The 22,012-nt window shown below is 36.2% G+C and overlaps 1 protein-coding gene across 3 annotated transcripts in view; it reads right to left on the reverse strand.

The window, feature by feature from the left end:
- The window catches only part of CPEB4 (cytoplasmic polyadenylation element binding protein 4), a 75,300-nt gene extending 53,575 nt beyond the window's left edge, over positions 1-21,725 (reverse strand). For all 3 annotated transcript variants that reach the window (XM_027841803.1, XM_027841802.1, XM_027841801.1), the window contains exons 1-2: positions 21,495-21,725; positions 19,128-21,355 (exon numbers count right to left, since the gene is read on the reverse strand). In XM_027841803.1, coding sequence (XP_027697604.1) covers positions 19,128-20,258 — 1,131 coding nt within the window. In that variant the 5' untranslated portion in view covers positions 20,259-21,355; positions 21,495-21,725. The remainder of the gene's footprint in view (positions 1-19,127; positions 21,356-21,494) is intronic.
- Positions 21,726-22,012: the final 287 nt, after the last annotated feature.

Raw genomic sequence — 22,012 nt, forward strand, 5'->3', positions numbered from 1 at the left:
CATTTCCCTCCCCTATTCAATAAACTCCAGTGGCAAACAATTGTTGAGGATCAAATACAAACTATTTTAGATTTCAAAGCCATTTATAGCCTGGCCGGAACCTACTTTTTCATCTTTATTATAAAAGATTCCCCTCTCCATACTCTTAAGGTCTAGCCAAACTGGCTTTATTGCTATTCTTTGCAAACAGCACTCTATCCATTGCCCATATGGGTGCCTTTGCACTGTATAATACTCTATGCCCGGAATGTCCTCCACTTTACCACTACCTCACAGAACCTCTTCCCTCAAGATTCAATTTAAGACTGACTTCTTTACGAAATCTTTCCTGATTCCCTCAGCTGACTGTGCCCCTTCCTCCCTAAAACTACCCTGTATTTTTTATTAATTTTCTATGTACATGCTCTCACAATAACATGCAAACTCCCCGAGGGATTACTTCGTTTTTAGTCTTTGTATCCACAGCATCCAGAACAGTGCCTGGCACATAGTAAGTTCATAACAAATGCTTACTGATTGAATCTCTTCATCTTTAGATGGGTAGGAGGATGTGATCCAGATTAGAAAGGGTTATTGTCAGGGTAGACATGAAAGGATGTTTTTAGTTTCCTTTCTTTCAAATTACATTTTCATAAATTTTTCTGAAGTAAAGATTTCAGTCACACAATTAGAAAGACATGAGGGTTAATAGAAGATGATAAATCTAGAATAATCTCTCATTCACAGTACCACAGAATGCAACGGCTTTTAAGCTACTTTTAAATTTTTATAGCTAGTTGGGGAGGAACACAGCTACAGTAATGCGATCTTTTCTGTATGTTACCTTACATCCTCTGAAATTTCCACATCCAATGTGGGACAAACAAGTCTAGGAATCAAAGTATATTTTAAATTCAAGTATATTTTAATTGCTCAGACATTTCTTCTTTTGTAACATCCCCTATCCAGTTCTTGTCTGTATATTTTCCCCCTTTTCTATATATTACTATTCCTTTGATGAAAACTACTAAAATAAATAAATGTGAAACGCAGAACTTAGACCATTCCTTTCTTAGAATGACAAAAGGAATTTGGACAATTATGACTTTTGAGATACCTTGTGGAAAGTAGCAGTTTATACATATATTTCCATTTTGTTTCATGTCCTATGCAGCCATTAAGATGAGAAGCCAATTCCAAAATAACGCACTAGCAAATTTCCCAAGTGTGATATTGATATTTTCTACTAAAACTCAAGTAAAGAGCTAAATTAATTAAATAAATATTTATTAAATACCTAACTTATGCAAGGTCTTGTGATGAATACAAAGAAGAGTGAGTCATATAGTTCTTGCTTTCATGTATCTGGCAAGCTAGAAGAGATACAACATGTACACTAATAATTAAAAGGGACTAAATCTTTAAAAATTTTGTATCTTCCCATATGCCTACAATAGTGATCTGCACAGGGTAAGTATTTAATAAATGATCACTGATATGAACTGAATAATAGAATATAAAAATGTACCAACACATGAAAAAGATTCTGAAAATGCAGAGGTAGAAGAGAATGCTTTCTATTGGGGTATATCAGGAAAGGTTTCATGGCTTGGACTTTGAATGAATAACAACAGCTGACATACAGTTCTTTAAAGTTTGCATAAAACTTTACCTGCATTATGTCACTTGAATGTCACAACTCTGTGAGTTACATACTAGTTGTACTATCTCCATTTCAAAGATGAGAAAACAGCCTCGGACAGGGTGATTTGCCCAAGGTCCCCAATAATGCAATAAAGGGTAGGTCTTAGACAGGTAGAGCTCAGAGAAATAGTCAGGGAAACAGCGCAGGCATCAGAGAAGGCATACAGGCTTGAAAACAAAGAGTGTATTTTGGGAATGTTTTTCATTTGTATGAAGAGGAATAATGGGAGGTAAGGTTATAAATGTACATTTAGGGGCAGATCATGGAGGGCCAGGATAAAAAGTTTGAACTTTACTTGGTAGCTCATTAATCACTAAAAAAAATTTAAGCAGAGAAGTGATATACAATCAATACTTTACTAATTTAGAAGATTAATGTTAGAAGTTCTTAGAATGGATGGGGGAGGGGGATTAAAATTTGAAGTGAGGACACCAGATGGTAAACTACTATAACGATCAGAGCAAAGAGCTGAATTAGCACTGGAAATAAAAAAGTCAGTGGTAGGAATGACTGTTGACTAGTTAGATACAGGGTCAAGGAAAAGGAAAAATTTAAAGATGATAAGTAAGCATAGGTGACTAGAAGGATAATGGTGCCATTAAAAGGCATACTAAAGGTCGCAAGCAAGAATGAATGTTTTTGTTTTTGTTTGCTGTTTTGGGGACAAGCTAGCGGGTTGGGAGGTGAGATGATGTTTGGGTACCTGTAGGACATCCACGTGTAGTCATCAGGGAGACAACTGAAAACTCAGGTCTACCTATGAAGTTAGAGATACAGATTTGGAAGTCATATCCAGAAAAGTAATAGTGGAAGGTATGGGTGTGAGTAGATGAGACTGGGAGAAAACAAAAGTATGGAACAAGAGGAAATACCCAAAGAAAACAAAGAGAATGAGTAGAGAAGCTAAAGGAGAGAATTTCAAGGTCACCAATGTCAAGGTCAAATGCTTATAGAAAGATTAAACAATATAAGGCTTGAGAAAAGACCATGAGATTTGGTGATTAGACTGGTGATTTTTGTGAGACCTATTTCTACAATGCTGTAGGTATTGAAGTAAGAAGATTGTAAGGGAGAAGTGAATAGTTTGGTGAGAGAGTAGAGATGGTGAATTTTCTAACAGAAGAGGAGTGACAAAATTAAAACTTTGAAAAATCTAAAACTATGTTCACTAGCTTTTAAATTTTAATGCTTTTTTACAGGATTAAAATTTCTATAATTTCTTTACACTAACTCATTTTTCCTTTGAATTTTTATTGGCCTAAGAATTCCTCCTCTCCCTCACCAAGCTCCCTCACTTAGCATAATAAATAGCTTATATATGTATAGCACTTTAAAACAACAAAATGCTTTGAAAAGTATAAACAATAGAGTTAATTTTTTTATCTTGATACATAGAACAATTAACAGTTGGAGCAAAAAGTTTATCTGGTTATTATAATGTATCTTTTCAGTGTAATCTCTCATTGACTTTTTCTTTTGGTCCAAGTTTTAGCAACTTGGTAATTTTAGGGTTAGCTAAAAGGGGCCAATAGATAAGCCTGGGGAACAAGAACACTACAAATGAAGTGATTTCTATTTTTCCATCCATGTATATATAGGGACCATTTAGGATACACAGTGGTTTGATTTTCACCAGTCATTCCTTTGACCAATATTATTATCAACAAGCACACATTAAGTACTTGCTTTCTGCCAGGCTGGAGATAAAAAGAAAGGGGAAAAAAAGTCTCTGCCCCCAAGGAGCTCATATTCTAATGGGGAAGACAACTGGAAAACAATCATATAAATACTAGATATGTACAATATAAATGGGAGGAAATGATCTTAAGACAGCTTTGTTTGTAAATAATAAAGCTATGACAATTTACTCAGTAATTAGGACTTATTGTCTAAAAAATAAGCTAACTACAAAACCTTTTACCTCTCACTTGTATAACTGACCTCAAATGAAATTCAATTATTCACTTAAAGATAGGAGAGTAGAACTATAAATGAATATTGGGATTCAGAAGATGTAAATTCTAATCTCTGGTCAAATCAGAATACAGAATCTGCAGCTATCTGTATAATCTTGGATTCATTTGGATCATTCTCCCAACTTCAATTTTATCATCTGCAAAATGGGGAGTCTGGAGAAGAAAATTTCTAAGAATCTTTGTAACTTTTATCTCCTAATTAAGTGATCATTATTACCAGTTCCTTAAAGATTCTAGTTTCTTTGCACAAAGGGCTATAAAACTGTGCATGCCCTTTGACTCAGCAATATCACTTCTAGGTCTATATCCCAAAGAGATCATACAAATGGGAAAAGGACCCACATGTACAAAAATATTTATAGCAGCTCTTTTTGTGGTGGCAAAGAATTGGAAATTGAAGGGATGTCCATCAACTGGGGAATGGCTGAACAAGTTGTGGTATATGAATGCAATGCAATACTATTGTGCTATAAGAAATGATGAGCAGGATAAAGCACTGGCCCTGGAGTCAGGAGAACCTGATCTCAAATGCAGCCTCAGACACATAACACTTACTAGCTGTGTGATTCTGGGCAAGTCACTTAACTCCAATTGCCTCTCCCCCCCCCCCCCCCCCCAAAAAAAAAGAAAAGAAAAGAAATGATGAGCAGCAGACTTCAGAAAAACCTGGAAAGACTTGAATGAACTGATGCTGAGTGAAATGAGAACTAGAACATTGTACACATGTTCGATGACTAACTTTGATAGACTTATCTCTTCTTATCCTTGCAAGGATCCAAGACAACTCCAAAGGACTCATGATGGAAAATGCTGTCTACATCCAGAAAAAGAACTATGAAGTTTGAATGCAGATTGAAGCATAATGTGCTCTCTCTTTTTTCTTTTTTTTTTCTTTCTCATGGTTTCTCCCATTGGTTCTAATTCTTCTTTAGAACATGACTAATGTGAAAATGGGTTCAATATGAATGTATATGTACAGCCTATATCAAATTGCACATCATCTTGGGGTGGAGTGAGGGAAGAGATGAGAAAATTTAGAACTCAAAATCTTACGGAAGTGAATGTTGAAAACTAAAAATGAATGAATTTTAAAAATACTGAATAGGAATTCTAGTTTCTTGTACTTCTAAGATTTAATAATTGATCATTATGACTACGACATATAAATCACAAGAATGTGACTGAGAGGGACATATCTAGGTTTTCTGCTACCCAACATAAAATAGAAGTAAAAAATTATGGTACAGATCAATAAAGCTACTGCTGCACTGTCTTAAAAACATGCCATATAGTTTTCATTCAGCTATACTTAATATAAGTAGTTATTTAAGGCTTATTTCTAAATGATGCTGATAACAAAAAAGTAACAATGGTTTGTATAAAGTAGGTACTCAATTATTTACTGAATTTTTAAAAAGAAAATTAAATGAGAAAAATATTTTTTCTAGTCTTAACTCACTGTTGCCTACTTCTCTCAACAACCTACAAAACTAAAGTATGTGCCCCATGACAGCCAAGGTTCATAACACCAACAGGAGAAGGGGGAAACCCAATATGAAAAGGTCATATTAAATAGGACAACATAGGAGAAAATAGAAGTCACATGGGAGAAGATACGAAGATATTAAAGAAGGGGAAAGGAACATTTCATTTTCTTCCTTCCTTTAAACACTATGCTACTTCCCTTCAATACGTCAGTTATGTGGGCTGCCTAAATTATAGAAATTAGTTTATATTCGTTTCAGACATACTTGGGAATCAGCAATCTAGTGCTAGATACACAGAGTCTACCCTTGATCATTATTAGTTTTAAAAACGCATCATTCATTTTCCAAATCTTATCTAAAGAAATTTTATTCCATTGCCTATATGTCACTTTCTATCATATGTTAACTGAATATTTTTTGGAACTTGTCTCTGTAACCTAACAGGTTTGTTTCTTCTGTTATTACTAAACATCTCTTCATAGCAACTGATATAACGTGCAATATTCTATCCACAAAAGAGTCAAAGTAAAATGCAACAAAACATCTCCATATACAAAGAAAGAGTTATTGTATTTTTAATCCCTTGGTCCTATTTTGGTCACAGGTTTGGTTATATATGTAAATCAGAATGTTAGTAATGCTAAACCTAATATTTGCCTTATGAAAACTAATGGCCAATTTTAGGCAAAAATGATAAAGTTATCTCAGACTTTACTGAACAGCTTTTACTTTCTTACTCTTCCACTTACTGTATATTACATAGCTCTTATGCAGTGATAGTCAAGATTCCTATAACCATTGTACTTAAATGGATTTGATTTTTAGAATCATGGAATATAAAGCCAATATTAAAGACAATCTAGTCCATTTTACAAATGAGGTACTGTAGACCAGAGAGATGAAACGAACTTGTCCACAGTCAGCTAGCTGGGGACAAAGCTAAGACTAGAAATCAGTTTCCTAATTGCTAAGTCTAGTGGTTTAGGCACTAAGGCACGTTATGTTGCCTTATATTTATTTCTAACTTCACTAAGTAACTGACACTCATTGTGATCACCAAAAATCCAAAAGGGGATGAGCACTTCTCACTTAATGCTTATCCTGTTAAAGAAAATTACCATTGAAAGACAGTTTCATAGTTCAATTCAACATTTATTAAGCACCGACTATATGCAAGAGACTGAGTATTTAAACAAACAAAAAAAAAAAGTAAAACTACCGCAACCTTTCAAGTGCATGCCATGTACATAAATAAAGTAAATACAAGGCAATTTGAGAAGGAAGAGAATACTAATAATTAGGTTTTGGGGAGTGGGAAGGTCAGGAAAGATGTTGGAGAAGAAGCTATACCTACAGTGGGCTTTGAAGGAAGATAAAGATTCTGAGAATCAGAGATGAGTACATTCCAGGCTGAGGGATGGCTTCTGCAAATGCACAAAGGCAGTAGATGGAAATGTCAAGTTTCAAGAACCAGCTAGTAATTCAGTTTGGAACACTTGGATGAATGGTACTAATATGAGTGGATCCAGATTGCAGAAGGCCCTAAATGCCTGAATGATGACTTTGTATTTTACCCTAAAGGCTATGAAGGACACGGAGGATTTTTTGTTTAAGGTAGTGACATAAAGCTTTAGGAAAATTATTTTGGTAACTGTGTGTAAGATTGATTGGAAAGAGGAAAAACCAGAAGCATGGAAATAGTTTTGGACTATTACTGTTGTTACAACAGTCCAGGCAAAATCAAAGCCTAAACTGGTCCTGGGAATGGAGAGGAGATGAATGAAAAAGATTTTGTAGAAGCAGAATAGATAAAACTTGGCAGTGGATTGGCTATGGGGGGGGGGGGGGGGGGGAAGGGAAAGAGAACGAGGAGGCAAGGATGACCAAGGTTACAAACCTGGATGACTAGAAAGATAAGGATGCTCTTAACAGACACATTAAAGTTTGGATAAGGAATAGGTCTGGGCAGGAGAGGTCATCAGTTCTGCCTTGAACATGTTGACTTTGGGCAATGGGACACCTGACTACATAGTTTCTGTATTATCTTGTCTCCAGCTTTCCTTCTAATTATCTACTTAATAAACAGTTACATTGCTAGTTAACAACGCCTGATCTCTCCCTTTCCTAGCTAGGTGGTGCAGTAGATAGAACTCTGGGCCTGCAGTAAGGAAGCCCTGAATTCAAATCAGGCCTCAGATACTAGCTATGTGACCTTGGGCAAATCATTTAAACTCTGCCTCAGTTTCTTCAGCTGTAAAGAAAAAAAAAGGGGGGGAGGTTAAAACACCTACCTCACAGTTGTGAGGATCAAATGAGATATTTGTAAAAATCTTACATAGTAAGCACTTATTTCCTCCTCTCCTATCCCCATCCTGGAGTAGAGGAATAATATGTGAAATTTAAATCTACTTTACTACTTAACATACTCTAGGAAAAGGAGGTTACAAAAAAAAATTGAAATAAATACAAAAACCTACTTTAATCATTTGATAAGTTCAACTATCTTATAGCTTTTCCTATATATCCCATGTTACAGATAATCAATTTTAATTGTAATATCTGAAAATATAACTCCATCAAAAGAAATTAACATGCAATACTGGTAGCAGTTCTCCTTCCTGAAAATGAGCCCTCAGATTTAGGGCTTAGATGCTCTGAAGGAAAACTTTTACCAGTTCCAAAATCTAAGCAGTGAGCAATAAAGATTTTTTTTTTTCTGTCCTTACAGAATCTTCAGGTGATTATCCATCACTTTATCCCAGCACCTCTGATTTTTTTCCTTATTTCCAGGTTATAAGCACTGAACGATGCTAGGGAATGACAAAAGAAAAAGCAGTAGTACAGTCTTATTCACTACAGACAATAATGTCATTTTATAGTTGACTGGATACAGTGAGCAGATGCAATAGAGAAGTTTCCTGTCTTCAGTATCAGTTTTCCTGTACCTTTAGAACTCGAGGTAAAAGAAGAAAAAAAAAATCAAGAGCTGGCAAATTAATTTTCCAGTATTGTTAGAGGCATCAGGACTGTCTCACTTTGCTACTACCACTAAACATGTCCATCCATACAAGAAAACCAAGAGGACGTAAACTGTCTTTTGGTAGAAGTGAAGACCCTCTAGAACTCGTTCATCAGTAAAAATACTAGGACACAGAACAGATGGACAATGGATTGGGCCCAAAGTTGAAAAGAAGGAGGATAATGGACTAGCTGGCTTTCAAGAAAATGAAAAGTTCTTTTTTCTGACTGCAAACTTTCCATGAAAACAAAGGTCCATCTTTTTATTACTAACAGTCTACTAGTGTTGCCACAAGGAGGCATACAACTATCTGTGAAAAATTAAAAATTAGTATCACACAAAGGGTAATGGAGAGGTTTCTGTAGTATGTGAACAGGCTAAAACACATAACCAAAGAGGAACTCCAACGAACAGGAATAAAAGATGACATCCAGGAATTATAAAATGGAAAGAGAAAATGGGTTTGGTCATGTGCTAAGAAAGATGACAGATGGACAAAGTGTTCCAATGCACTCTTGCAAGGTCAAAAGGAAGCCAGAAAGTCTCCAGCCTACTAGAAGGATATTTCCTGTGTTAAATTTATGGAAGAACATGGACAAGAGCTACTCAGGACCAAATCAATGAGATCACTGGTAATTCTACATTGCCCATGATGATTTCACTATATGACTATAAAACAGCACAGACATGCTCACAATAGGTAATTTCATATTGGCACATCCTTCACATAGTAGTTTGTATGTAATAAGAATTTGCCTATTCCAATCAAGACAGACATTTTATTAAACTTCTATTTGTTTCACATTTCCATTTCTTTCCTTGCTTTCTTAGTGGCTAAATTCACTACTAAGAAAAAAAGATACACTAAAATGAAGACACGATATGCATGATATTAATGATTAAATTAGTATAATAGCCAATATTTTTAAACTTACTGAGGGATAAATTCAGCTTCAATAACCATTAATTATAGCCTATTTTTGTTTGAGAATAATGATACTGAAAATCAATGAACCTATATAAAAATATTTAAGTTAGACTTAAGTATTAAGACTATGGGACCCTTCCTTCTGACTTGCAACTGAAACCTTCCATGTCTTATCTCCTCTCATTAGAATATGAGTTCCCTGAGAGCAAGGATTGTCTTACTTTTTTATTTGTACCTACACTGCTTAGCACAGTGCTTTTCACAAAAGGTTCAGATTATTAAACTACATTTAATTTCTTGTTGTGAATGCCTCACCCAAATATGTGACATGCTGATTACACAAATCCATATATTCACCATATAAAGCAGGAACAAGTTTTCATATTTGTACCTATAATTTTCTTGTATTAAAGTAGCACTATTTGAATATCCCATAGTGGTATTAAGGTGACTTTGGGCTTTTGGAAGCTATGTTATTAATGTGAAAACATGTCTAAGGCCGTACACAAAGTTAAAAAAAGATTCAAATAAAGACTAGGCAACAGTGAGTATCTCTGCTTTACATAGCAAAGAGTTTTCATAAAGTAGTATAATGTTTAAACTCCTAAACCTTTAAAACTTTAATAACTCTAGTTATGAGTATAACAGATGCTACTTATTAAAGACAACTTTGACTTTTCTTTCAACCAATATGTATTTCAATTCTGCTAGCCAAAAGATCATTTACCTTCTCATCTACTATAAACTTTTTAACACCAAATCCTAAAGTATACTGTATAAAGTAGTTGTTTTAGACATTTGCTTTTGAGAGTTACAGAATATTTCTATTACCCATGTTATTGACATTTTAAAAATGCATTCAGATTTTATGGTGGACTCTGCATATTTGGAGTTGATGTTTAACCAACTCACTGACTAAAAAAAAATTCTTTTTGGCATGGGAAAATGGGGAGTGAAAGATGACGAGAAGGAAAGGATTGTTTAGAGCAAGTTCAGTAGTTATGAAATAAGTAGCATAGCTTGTCTCTGAATCAAGAAAGACCTGAATTCAAGTTATGCACTGTACCATACTGGTGTTATAACACTTGGCAAGTAAAAACCTCTCAGTGCTTCAGGCAACTCAATTGCTGATATGAATTAATAGAGATAATTTCCTCATCATGAATTGCCTATACCAATGAAATCATAGATCTATTATACTATCTCCCCACCCCCATTATCTTACTCTCCCTACAAAAAAGAGAAAGGTTAAGATCATACAGGGAAATAATATAATTTTCTTAAAAGGCTTAAATTTGGTTATATTTAGAACCAGTAAAGTTTAGTTCTTCAGAATAAGTTTTTCTGATTAAGTTCTTAAGTTTCCTTCTCAGTGAAATGAGGAAGTTGGAGTAGACGGTGTCTTAAGATCCTAGGTGGTACAGTGGGTAGAGTGCTAGGTCTGGAGTCAGCAGGACCCAACTTCAAATCTAGTTTCAAACACTTACTAGCTGTGTGATCCTGAACAAGTCATTTAAACCCTGTTTCCTCATCTGTAAAATGAGCTGGAGAAGGAAATGGCAAACCACTCTAGTATCTTTGCCAAGAAAACCCCAAATGGGGTCATGAAGAGTCGGAAACATCTGAACAACAACAACAAAGTCTTATCTAATTCTAAAACCAATGATCTTAAATGTCTAAAGACTATATTTCTCTCTAAATTGAAACTATATAAAGTCCACATGAAAGTACATAAATGTTTAATTTGTAGCTACATCACCAATATGGCTTAAAATAAAATCATATATAATAGTAAGCATCACAGAATAAGATAAAATTAACTTGTCAGCTAAGAACTTAAAATTGACAAAGGAAGACAAACACTATACAACTATAAAACTGGTTGGGCAGGTAGGTGGCACAATGGACAGAGCATGGGGTCAGGAGTCAGGAAGACTCCTATTCTTGAGTTCACATCTGCCTCAAGATACTTACTAGCTGTGTGACCCTGAACAAGTTACTTAACCCTGTTTGCCTCAGTTTCCTCATCTGTAAAATGAGCTGGACAAGGAAAAGGCAAACTACTCCAGTATCTTTGCCAAGAAAACATCAAATAGGTCATGAAGAGTCCTACACGACTGAAAATGACTGAATAACAACATAAAACTGGTTACCTGTCTGAATATGACAATTTGATTAACAGCAAAGCTAAAACTCCAAAAATGAAGCTTTCAAGAAATGAAATATCAGTAATAAAATAATCAACCATCAGTTATTTTGCTTATAGGAAGATTCTAAAATATTTTAATGAACTTCTTTTCAGATTTTATTATTCTAATATTGGGCACTGTTATAAATAAAACTACTTTTTCCTACTAGTTATTGGAAAAAGCTACTAGAAAAAATACAGTTCACCTCTTTCTTACTACTATCTTACACCATCTTTCTTACCATTTTTCAATATTAAAAAACTTCAAACTGGGTTTTAGTTTCATAAAGCATTAGATAATTGATATAAAAGACAATTTGATATTCTCTTAGTTTACAAATGATAAAATAGCTTTTATAAATATGTATTATTAGAAGCCCTCTACACACTGTTTGAAGGCCAAAAATAATTTCTAAAATTGAGAACTAAAATTCTTTCCAATGGTATTATGGTATATATCACTATCTACAAAAGGTAGATGATTTTACCTGCAAGTAGACTGTGGAACTTTATTATGTGATTTTACTGTACTTACAGTCTTGTTTTTATTATGGTGAAACAGGTAAAGAAACTAGACACAGTAATTTTTGGATATTTAAATTCAGTATAGTCATACATTAATAACTTAGAGCACTTGGAAAAACTCAATTATGAACATCAACAAGAAATCTTCTTGAAAGCTTAATTAATAAACAAAGTAACATCTTCCTAGCTGTAACCAATAATAACTACATTAAGAAGCATTTAATAGATAAGTTTTTCTTGAAAGATGTTGCAGCAGATGTCTCATTCATCCTCTGTGGCTTTGCTAAGGAGAACAAAAAAATAAGAAAATACACCCCCCACCCAGCATACAATTCATCAGGGGGAAAAAATTATACATTGTTACCTTCATTTAGATTTCATTAGTATAGCTACTACAAAGAAAAACATGTTATCTACTGAGTAAGACCCCTCCACCAGTTTTCTCCACATTTTCCCCAAACTCTTGCTATAGTATCTAACTAATGATTTGTTGTAACATTAAATTATTTTTACCTAATCTGAAATTTTTTTTCAAAAAAGTTTCCCATTCTTCAAGACTTCAATATTCAAGTTTTAAAATGTATAAAACACAAAAACATTGACCAAAGTGTTAGAAAAATTTGTCCACAATTACATTATAAACTGAAGTAACAACGATAAATTTCTTGGAAATTTCTCACTAAAGCGACTATTTCAAAGAATAGAAGGGGTCTTTAATAGCTAGCCCAGCCACCTATCTAAAACAAGAAAATACTCTACAGCAAAATTCTAGAAAATAGCACCAAAGTTTATTTTTAATTTATGTTATTAAATAATCCATGAAAGACAAGAACTAAACATATACTGTGATCTTTCTACTTCCAACAATTAATCTATAGTCAATTTTTATCTATAGCTAATTTTTAATCCGAGGCAACTGACTTCCCCCTGACAACCAGCACATTACTTACTGTTAGGCCTTCCCCAATGTCAGTTAGGATGTATTTAAAATAAAGATTACACTTTAGGTGGTTATATCTGAGGGATGCAATCTGAATGGTTAAAAAGTAAACTCTTTGAAAGTAGGATTATTTTCTTTTTTATCTTTTATCTCCAGTCCTTGCATATAATAGGTACTTAATAAATATTTGTTAAATTTGGATCCATGTTAAAATAAGCTCTATTAGAATGATCTTGATCAAAATAAAAGATGCTTTGGAAAATAAATCTATAATGTCAACAATTCCCTAAATATTCATTCCCAAAGTCAAATAGCTATACTTTGGAGATTATTCATTCTTTTGGACTACTACTGCTTCCTACTCCCTTAGTATGGAACACATATTCAAACATAATACTCTTCCCTAACCCATTGGAGTGAAGGAATTAGCCAAATTAATTAAATTTGCATTTTCACTAGCAATACAAAAATGAATATCTACAAATACTGGAACAAAATAATGAAAATAATAATAATAGAATTTCTATAGAACTTTAAGCTTTGCAAAGCACTTTACAAATATTAGCTCATTTGATTCTCTGGGAGGGAGGTGTATTATCCCCCATTTTACAGATGAAGAAATTGAGGCACAGAGAAATTAACTGACTTGCCCAGGGACACACAGCTAATAAATGTCTGAGGCTGAATTTGAACCCAGAACTTCCTGACTTCAAGTCCAACACTCTATCCACTGTACTATGTAGCTGTCAAATTCCACTCGATTAATTCCAAGTCTAAAATAAGCACTGAGTGGTATTAACATGACTTCTGCAGTTTTCTCCTTAATATTAAATACCATGATATTCTTCACAAAGCCACCATCATAAAGCATCTATTTCATTAAGCTATATTACTTTTAAATACTCTATTATTGTTTGAAATGCTTCCTGTAGTACATGAAAAATTTCCTAATATTAAACTGAATTACATGTGTAGCTGCCCATTTCTTACACACTTTGAAACAGGTTTCCTGTCAAAGTCAGCATCTCTAAAGCAAAGACTTAAGTGGTGATGAGAAGAAAGAATCTCAATTTGCAGTTGTACCATTTCAACTGAGCCTGTGGAAGCAAGAACACCACCAAGGCTCTATTTGACCTGGTACCTTCTTATGCCTCTGCAACACTAACTGCCCAACACCCACCCAGCAAAAAAGAAGCAGACCTTAACCAAGACTGCCCCACAGCAATAATTACACTGTGATGACTATAAGTATTATAATTCATCTGTCACCAAATACTACTCCTATGACTAGCAAATTCCTACCACCTGTTATTTTCCCTATCCCCATATTACTTAATCATAGGCTATATAGAAATAAAATACTGTCAACCATCCCTTTTCAGTCTTTATATGTATTATGTACATATGTCCCACTCTAATTCTGCCCAACCTTTCCACTTTGCCCTTTGGAATTCCTATTCCATAATGAAGGTTTGTTATTGTTCAATTGTTTTAGTCTTGTCCAACTCTTTGTGACTCCATTTAGAGTTTTCTTGGCAAAGATACTGGAATGGTTTGCCATTTCCTTCTCCAGCTCATTTTATAGATGAGGAAACTGAGGCAAACAGGGTTAAGTGACTTGCCCAGATGACACAGATAACAAGTATCTGAGGCCAGATTTGAACTCAGGAAGATGAGTCTTCTTGGCTCCAGACTTGGCACTCTATCCACTATGCCACCTAGCTGCCCCATAATGAAGGCAAGGTAAGGGAATAAGCATATTTATTTATTAAGCATATTGCTAAGTGTCTTGTAAATATTACCTCATTTGATGCTCACAACAACCCTGAAAGGTGGATTCCATTATTATCCCCAGTTAAGGAAACTGAGGCAGATAGAGGTTAAATGACTTGCCCAGACTCACACAGCTAATAAGTAGTTGAGGCCACATTTGAATTCGGTCTTCCTGACTTTAGACCCAGCATTCTATCTGCTGCACCATCTAGCTGCCTAATATCTATCATAATCCTTCCATCTATTTGCTTTCATTGAGACCATGCAGTACTGCATCTTGGGGTAGCCTCTTCACTACTGCCTATACCTTCACTTATACCCCTCTTCAACCCAAACACCAGTGCCTCATATACTGCCACTTCCGAACTCCCTCCTTTCCACCATCTTGCCAGCAGCCTCTCCTCCTTTAAAGTTCACTCATTAAAATGTTTTGCCTTATGTAGATCAGTTCAGCTGTTGTCTACCAAACACACAGGCCATTTGCTCTCTTTTCTCACATTCACTACCTGGGTCATCATTGACTTCTCTTCCTAGACTATAGCCTTTCAATACTCATGCTGATGCTCCTTCAGATATTCTTAAGCTCCCAGTTCCTCAATCTCCTCAGATCCTAACATCTAATCTTCCACTCCACCTCAGCTATACACAGTGATGGTCACACCATGGTTTTCGCCTTACCCACAAATGTTCTATTTCCTTGATCAAAAACTTTGACATTACTCAATTTGACAATAACCTTCTATCATCCCATCTCTTCTTATGCTACATCCCTACTAAACCTATTGACTCTCCTTGAGGTCTCCAATCTCTCCATCCTATCAGGTCAACTCTGATTTCACTTTCCTTCCTTCCCAATTCTGATCCTACAATTAACCAATTGGACTCTACTTGTTCTGTACTCTCAAATTCTTTACCTCCTGTGCTATTAACACTTATCCTTGCCAAACACCAGCCCTGGATTACTCCCATCTACCTACTCTATTCCTAGGGATGGTGCTGAACATAACTGGAGGAAGTCACACAATCATGCTGACTAAACGCATTACAAATTTATGCTATCGTTTTTCAATTGAGGCTTTCCTGCAGCAAGGTAATCCTTTGCTTCCTCCCTAATTGATTCCCTATCTCATTCCCCACAGAAGCTATTCCAAACTTCTTTCAAGCCTCCCATGCCAGTCCATGCCCTCTCAACAGAGAATCTTGAATACTTTAAAAAGAAAATTGGGACCATTTGCTCTGAGCACACTGTTCACCACTTCTCTTCTCAAAACTCCTAGATATCATTCCCAGTCTCTCCTTCTTTCTTCTAGTCTCTGATAAGATAGCTCCTATCTTTGCCAAATACAACCCCTCTGCATGTACTTTGATCCCATTAACTCCAGTCTTGTCAAATAGTACCTTCAATCTTCCCTTCTCTCTAACCTTTAATCTCTCCCTTCACACATAGCCAAGCTTCCCCATTCCTAAAAAAACAAAAAACAAAAAAAAAAACAACAAAACAACAACAACAAAACCTTCCCTAAGCCCTATTTCTCCCTCAAGTTATCCTACATCTCTCCTCCATTTCTAAAGCAAAGTCCTATTAAAAGTTGTCTACACAGTTGACTCTACTGTTATATCAAATCCTCTGCAGGTGTTACCAATACTGGGACCTCTTCACTCTACCCTGTTTCTCTTGGTTACTTCATTAACTTCCATAGGTTTTAGCATCATCTCTGTGATTTACACATTTAAATATTTAGTCTCTCCCTTGTGCTTCACTCCTGAATTGCTGTTCAATCATTCAATCATATCTGATTCTTCCTGACCCTGTGGACCACAACATACCAATACTGTCCATAGGGTTTTCTTGGCAAAGATACTGCAGTGGTTTGCCATTTCCTTCTCCAGTGGATTAAGGCAAAAAGTAAGTTAAATGACTTGCCCAGGGTCACACTGTTAGTAAGTGTCTGAGGCCTTATTTGAACTCGGGTCTTCCTGACTCCAGGCCGAGAGCTCTTCCCAACTATCAAACATTTCAGACTAGGTGTCCCAACTCATCCCAACACATAAACAAAAAGATCCACCCTTTTTCCAAACTTCCTCTTTCTATAGAAAATATCACCATTCTTCCCATCTCCTGTTCATAACTTTGGTGTTTGCCATTTATATTTCCCGAACATCTCTGACACGCAATGACTCTCTATTCACACAACCACCACTGTGATCAACATAAAAAAGCCAAACAAACAAAAAAATCAACCCTATTCTTTGCAAGCAGGAAACTAGCAGATTACTCAGAGTGTTAATCCATAAACAATTTCATTCTCAAAATTTTGAGAAGCACAAGACACAATCAATTCAAATATACAAATTTAATCCCCAACAAAAATTGTATCTAGTGAATTATGAATTTATAGTCAGCTCAAATTACTTTTGATTTTCAAAACCATCAAGAACTTAAAGTCAAAGTTTTTTAATTTGTTTTCTTTTAAACCTCTCACCCTGTAAAAGGGATTTGAAATCTGGCAGTGCTCTTTCTAAACTTGTAATAGCTGAAGTATACGCAACAGCCCTGCATTTTTCTCCTTCCAGAATAACACATAACTAATTCTAACAGAGGAATCAGTTTATATCAGCTTTTTGAGGTATTAAAATGCAACAATGGTCTTGAATTCTAGATCTCTATCTTATATTCATCCTTTTTCTTTTTAATCACCTAGAAAGAGCTTTGGTCATCAAGACTATAAATTTCAAACATTCCACTAACCTCATAAGCAAATAAGCAAAAATCTCAAGAATATATCATTTGGTTTACTTCTTTTCTCAAATTGTCTTTCTCCCCAAACATTTTTTACCAATGCCAAAATACCTGGGTATGTCGTACTTACCACAAGGTCAAACAAGTTCACTATCAGAATACAGCAGCAATATGAAAACATTTATAGGGAATTAAATTAATGACCTAATTAAACTATGACCTAAACCTTAGTGCAGTTAAAATGTAAAATGTCACCTTATATATTTAAATTTTTTAATAAAATAATTAATAGTTCATAAAATTACCTTTGCAATACTTGTTCCCTTTAAAAGATTCAACAGCCAGGAATTAAAAGCTTTCCCACTCCAATAACCTTCACATCCGCTGCAATGTCTTAAATATTCTTACTAATTGTTAAAATTCTATGATTATTACACAGTTCAAGTATCAAAAATCCTTCCTAAACTCTACTACCAGAAGCCTCCTGCCAAGGACAGCTAAGACAGTTAGGCCTATCATGAAACAAAATGAAATAGAATTTAAGGTAATCATTAAAGACCAGGTACTCCATTAAAACTGGTCCTTATGAAAGATTTTTCATCTTGAGGTACAATGAGTAGATAATTACTGACACTAAAGAACATAGGGCTCCTTTTATCTAATGATCTCTTACCCCAAAATTATTTATTAAAATAGGTCATCCAACTTATGCTGACACTGGATCTAGAAACTGAAATTATTTTGCAATCTGTTTTTATCCTTGCTTGAAAGATCCTGAAAAACTACACACACACACACACACACACACACACACACACACACACACACACACCCAGAGATATATAGTTGTTTATACATCTGCTGTTGAATTGACTTTCTCATTCACATGATCTAAACCAATACTTCTTTTATGAAACAGCTTTAAACTTCCACAAACTATATTTATTGCTCATTAATTCAAAATGTCAAAAAACCTGCACTCCTGATGGTGTAAGGCTATACTGGCACAGAGAAAACCAACAAGTGATATTACTTAGACCAGGTCTATTTTTAGTAGTGGCTTCTTTTTCTACAACCTAATATTGCTATCAAAACATAAGTAAATGAGTTAAAATCATCACAAAATAGTCACTGTGCTTTCAACTGTTTCAAAGTACATAGAACTAAACATGGCTAAAGAAAACATTCAGATTATTTCCTACTCTGAGTCCTTGCTAGCCCAAGGTAGAAAATGGATTTTGTAATACAGGTTTGTTTTTTTTTAATTTAGTGTCATTGAACTTGTCAATTTAGACTTGTTCAAATAAATTGCTTCAGAGATTTTATATTTAAACTTTAAACAGTAAGAAAACTGATGAAAAAATCACTTTCAATTTATTCTCATTAACACTACAGTAAAACATGCAATTGGATTGGATTACTTATTTGCTGCATGTGCAGAGAATGTTAATTAGCTCTAAAATGAAATATATTTAATATATAAATATATACACATAGATTTAACATTTAGTCTACTTCTTATTACCTAATACATAGGAAAAAAATCTATCACTCTTAATTCAATTCAAGAAGGTATTATAATTCACATCTGCAATTGCTGAAAGCTATCTGATATTCATGCCAATTTCAAAAGATTATCTTCAGGAATATAATCAGAAAAGACTGATTACAATTATAAAATATCAATGAATTAGTTGAATTTTGGGTTTTTTTTTTCATTTTTCTGCTACTACAAAAATTCATATCATATAAATTGATTACAAAATTAAAAAGATCTGATGAGTATATAATCAAAATCCTCTTGGTTAAAATGTATGTAATTTTATATTTTTTCTAATTTTAATTTATCAATGGGGTAGAATCTCACCGGAAAAGGAAAAATGTTGTCAGCTCTGTTCAAACTCTCTTCCATCCAAGATTTGGGAGCAAAAGCCGAGCTGGGCCGAGCATATTTCTGTAGCTGAATATGATTGCTTGCAAAATTTTTCTTCAGGGGTGAAATGGAGTTGAGAGGTGTTATTCCTCCATTGAGTCCTCTGCGGTGATCTCGGCCTTGAGAGCCTCCCCAGCCACCATATCCACCGCCACCGGGGCTCCATGAAGAAGATGGTGTAGGTGAAGGACTTTGGTAGCTGCTCCACGGAGAGGGTGGCTTGTTTAGATTATTAGCCAAATGAGGCAGCTGATTAAAAGCAGCATTTCGGTGTGTAAATGGAGGTGGATGAGGACTAGCAGGAGACCTCCTCTGCTGCTGATGCTGATTGTGATGATGTTGAAAATGAGGATGATGAGGGTGGTGCTGAGAAAGGGGTCCTATCTGAGGGGAAAAGCTGCCACCAAAGCCAGGGCTGACGTGATGCGGAAAATTTTGAAACAGCAGAGCACCATTATTAGCTGAAGCAGCAGGGACACCTCCCTGGTGAAAAAAACTTGCATCTTCATTGATTATTGTAGAGGAAGAAGGAGCAATAGCTGCTGACCAGTTACTGAAACCAGTAAGAGAGGATGCACTGGATGTTAAGGGTTGAGTTGAAGTACCTAACCCTGCAGCCTCTTGGTAGTCAAATCCTGTCAACACTGGTGATTCTATTCTTATTTTTTCCTTCCCATTGCCATTTTCTGAAGAGCTATCTCCTTGATTTTCTTCAGATTTAGCTTTCTCGGGTTCAGGCAGTATCCCTGCTTCCTGACCTTGACTGGGGGAAAGCTGCTGCTTTTCTAGAGAATCTTGCTGTTCCTGTTGCTGTTGCTGAGTTTTAGATTTTTCTGACCCCAGAATCTCATCCTGAATGTTATGGGCAGCTGGAGCAGGAAAGAGCCAAGCTGACCCAGCATTACTGCCATTGGCAGCTGTGTTATTATTTATAAAAGCAGCAGGGCTGGGGGTTGCATTTTGATGATGGTGTGGAGGCTGCAGATGTGGATGAAATCTGACTGGAAAAGCTGATTTATTCCCAGTATTGTTTTGCACCAGCACTCCAAACCCGTAATCCCCCATTTATTATTTTTATGATATGAATTCTTACAACAAAAATGACAACCTAGTGCTTAAGTCTGCCTCCTTTCCTCCAACCCAAAATGAGTGTTTTAGAAATGTCTTATTATAGCTCAGTGATCCCAGCTTATCCCCACCCTAAATATTTCTGATTTGGAATTCTGGTATCTGAAAACCTAAAAAATCTCTCTTAAGATATGGACATGAGTCAAATTGTGTTTATTTCTAAGGGAGAGGGTAGGAAGGGGAAAAAAATCAAGTCTTTGGTTAGTAAAATAGGTGGTTTCTTTTTCCAAAGGAAAATGCACATGAATGACAAAAACAGAGCTTCTTAAGCATTTAAGGATGTAGAAGAATAAGCATTGCGCAGAGTAAAAAATATATCTATAATTTAACAATCATATGTTCTTCCTCAGCAGTTTTGACTCACCCACATATGAAATCTTTTAAGGATTAGGGGAGAAGACGTCTTTTCTTGGCAGCTCAAAAAAAATTTTTTTTTAAATCAGGAATAATTTAAGAACATTATATATTATATATTTATGTATAAAGATATTATGTTATGTGGAGAGAAAGAAAGAAATGGGGTGAATTCCTGGTTCCGGGAAATAAAATTTCAGCCGAGGAAATCAGCATTGAATAGGAATGGGAGGGTTGCAGGAAGGTTTCTGCTGTTCCTGGTACTGTTTTTGCTCTTTCTGCTGCTCCTGGTGCAGTTTTTGCTCCTGGGGCTGTTTTTGTTGCTGCTGCTCTTCCTGCTCCTGGTGCAGTTCTTGCTGTTGCTGCTCCTGTTTTTCCTGCTTCTGGTCTCCCCCCCACCTCCTCTCCCCCATGAAATGGGCTGAAAACACCCGTTTCTCTCTAGGGGGGACAGAGATTAAAAAAGGATTAAAGCGATTCACTGTGAGGGGAGGGGGGGCAAAACAATACGGGGGGCCTCAGCAGCCGCCGGCCGAGGTGTGCGGGGGGAATTGGGGCGATCTGGAAGGAAGGTCCTGCCGCTGCTGCTGCGGTTTCTGCCTCGTCCCCTCTCTGCGGCTCCGGGGTTTTTTTTCCCTCATGGGACCCGGGGGCGGTTTGTTCGGTTTCTCAGTTCGATTCTCCGCAGGAAGAAAAAAACAAAAAAACAAACAAACAAACAAAACAAAAACAAAAAAACCAACACTGCGATTATTCTAATGGAGAAATGCCCCCCTTTCTTTCTTTTCTGCCCCCCGAAAAATTTAAATAATTATTTACAGTTTTTCTCCTCACGGTTCCTGGGCCGGCGCAGCCGCCGTCTCTCCTGGCCCCGTAGTCAGTGCCGTCTTTACCGCGGCCTTCTCCTTCCTCTTAGGTTTCTCTTCTTCCTCCTCCTCCTCCTCTGATGTCTCCACCGCCACCGCCTCCCGGTGCCCGGTCTCCCTGCAGCCGCCACCGACTCCTCCTCAGGACCGAGCCGAGTGAAATGACAACCAGCTGGAAAGACCAAGAGACACTTCCGGTTCGGGGAAGGAGGGGCGGGGCGCCCCGCGAACCCCCGCCCACCCACCAAAAGGCCAGTCTGAGAGCGGGTTCTGTGGTGACCACACCCCGTCCCCATTTGGGCCCCGCCCAAGAAGGTCGAAAAGATACCTCCGGTGACGCCCAAGCAAACTGGAACCCGCCCATTAAGGTCATTAGATTGGATTTCCCCTCCCCCACCCTCTCAGTAAACTCGACCCGTCGCCATCTTAGGTGAGGGCAAAGGAATCCATTGCTGATTCCTTTCTCTGACT

The sequence above is a fragment of the Vombatus ursinus genome, unplaced genomic scaffold, assembly GCF_900497805.2.
Source record: "Vombatus ursinus unplaced genomic scaffold, bare-nosed wombat genome assembly UNPS02014863.1, whole genome shotgun sequence".
NCBI classification, from domain to species: Eukaryota; Metazoa; Chordata; class Mammalia; order Diprotodontia; family Vombatidae; genus Vombatus; species Vombatus ursinus.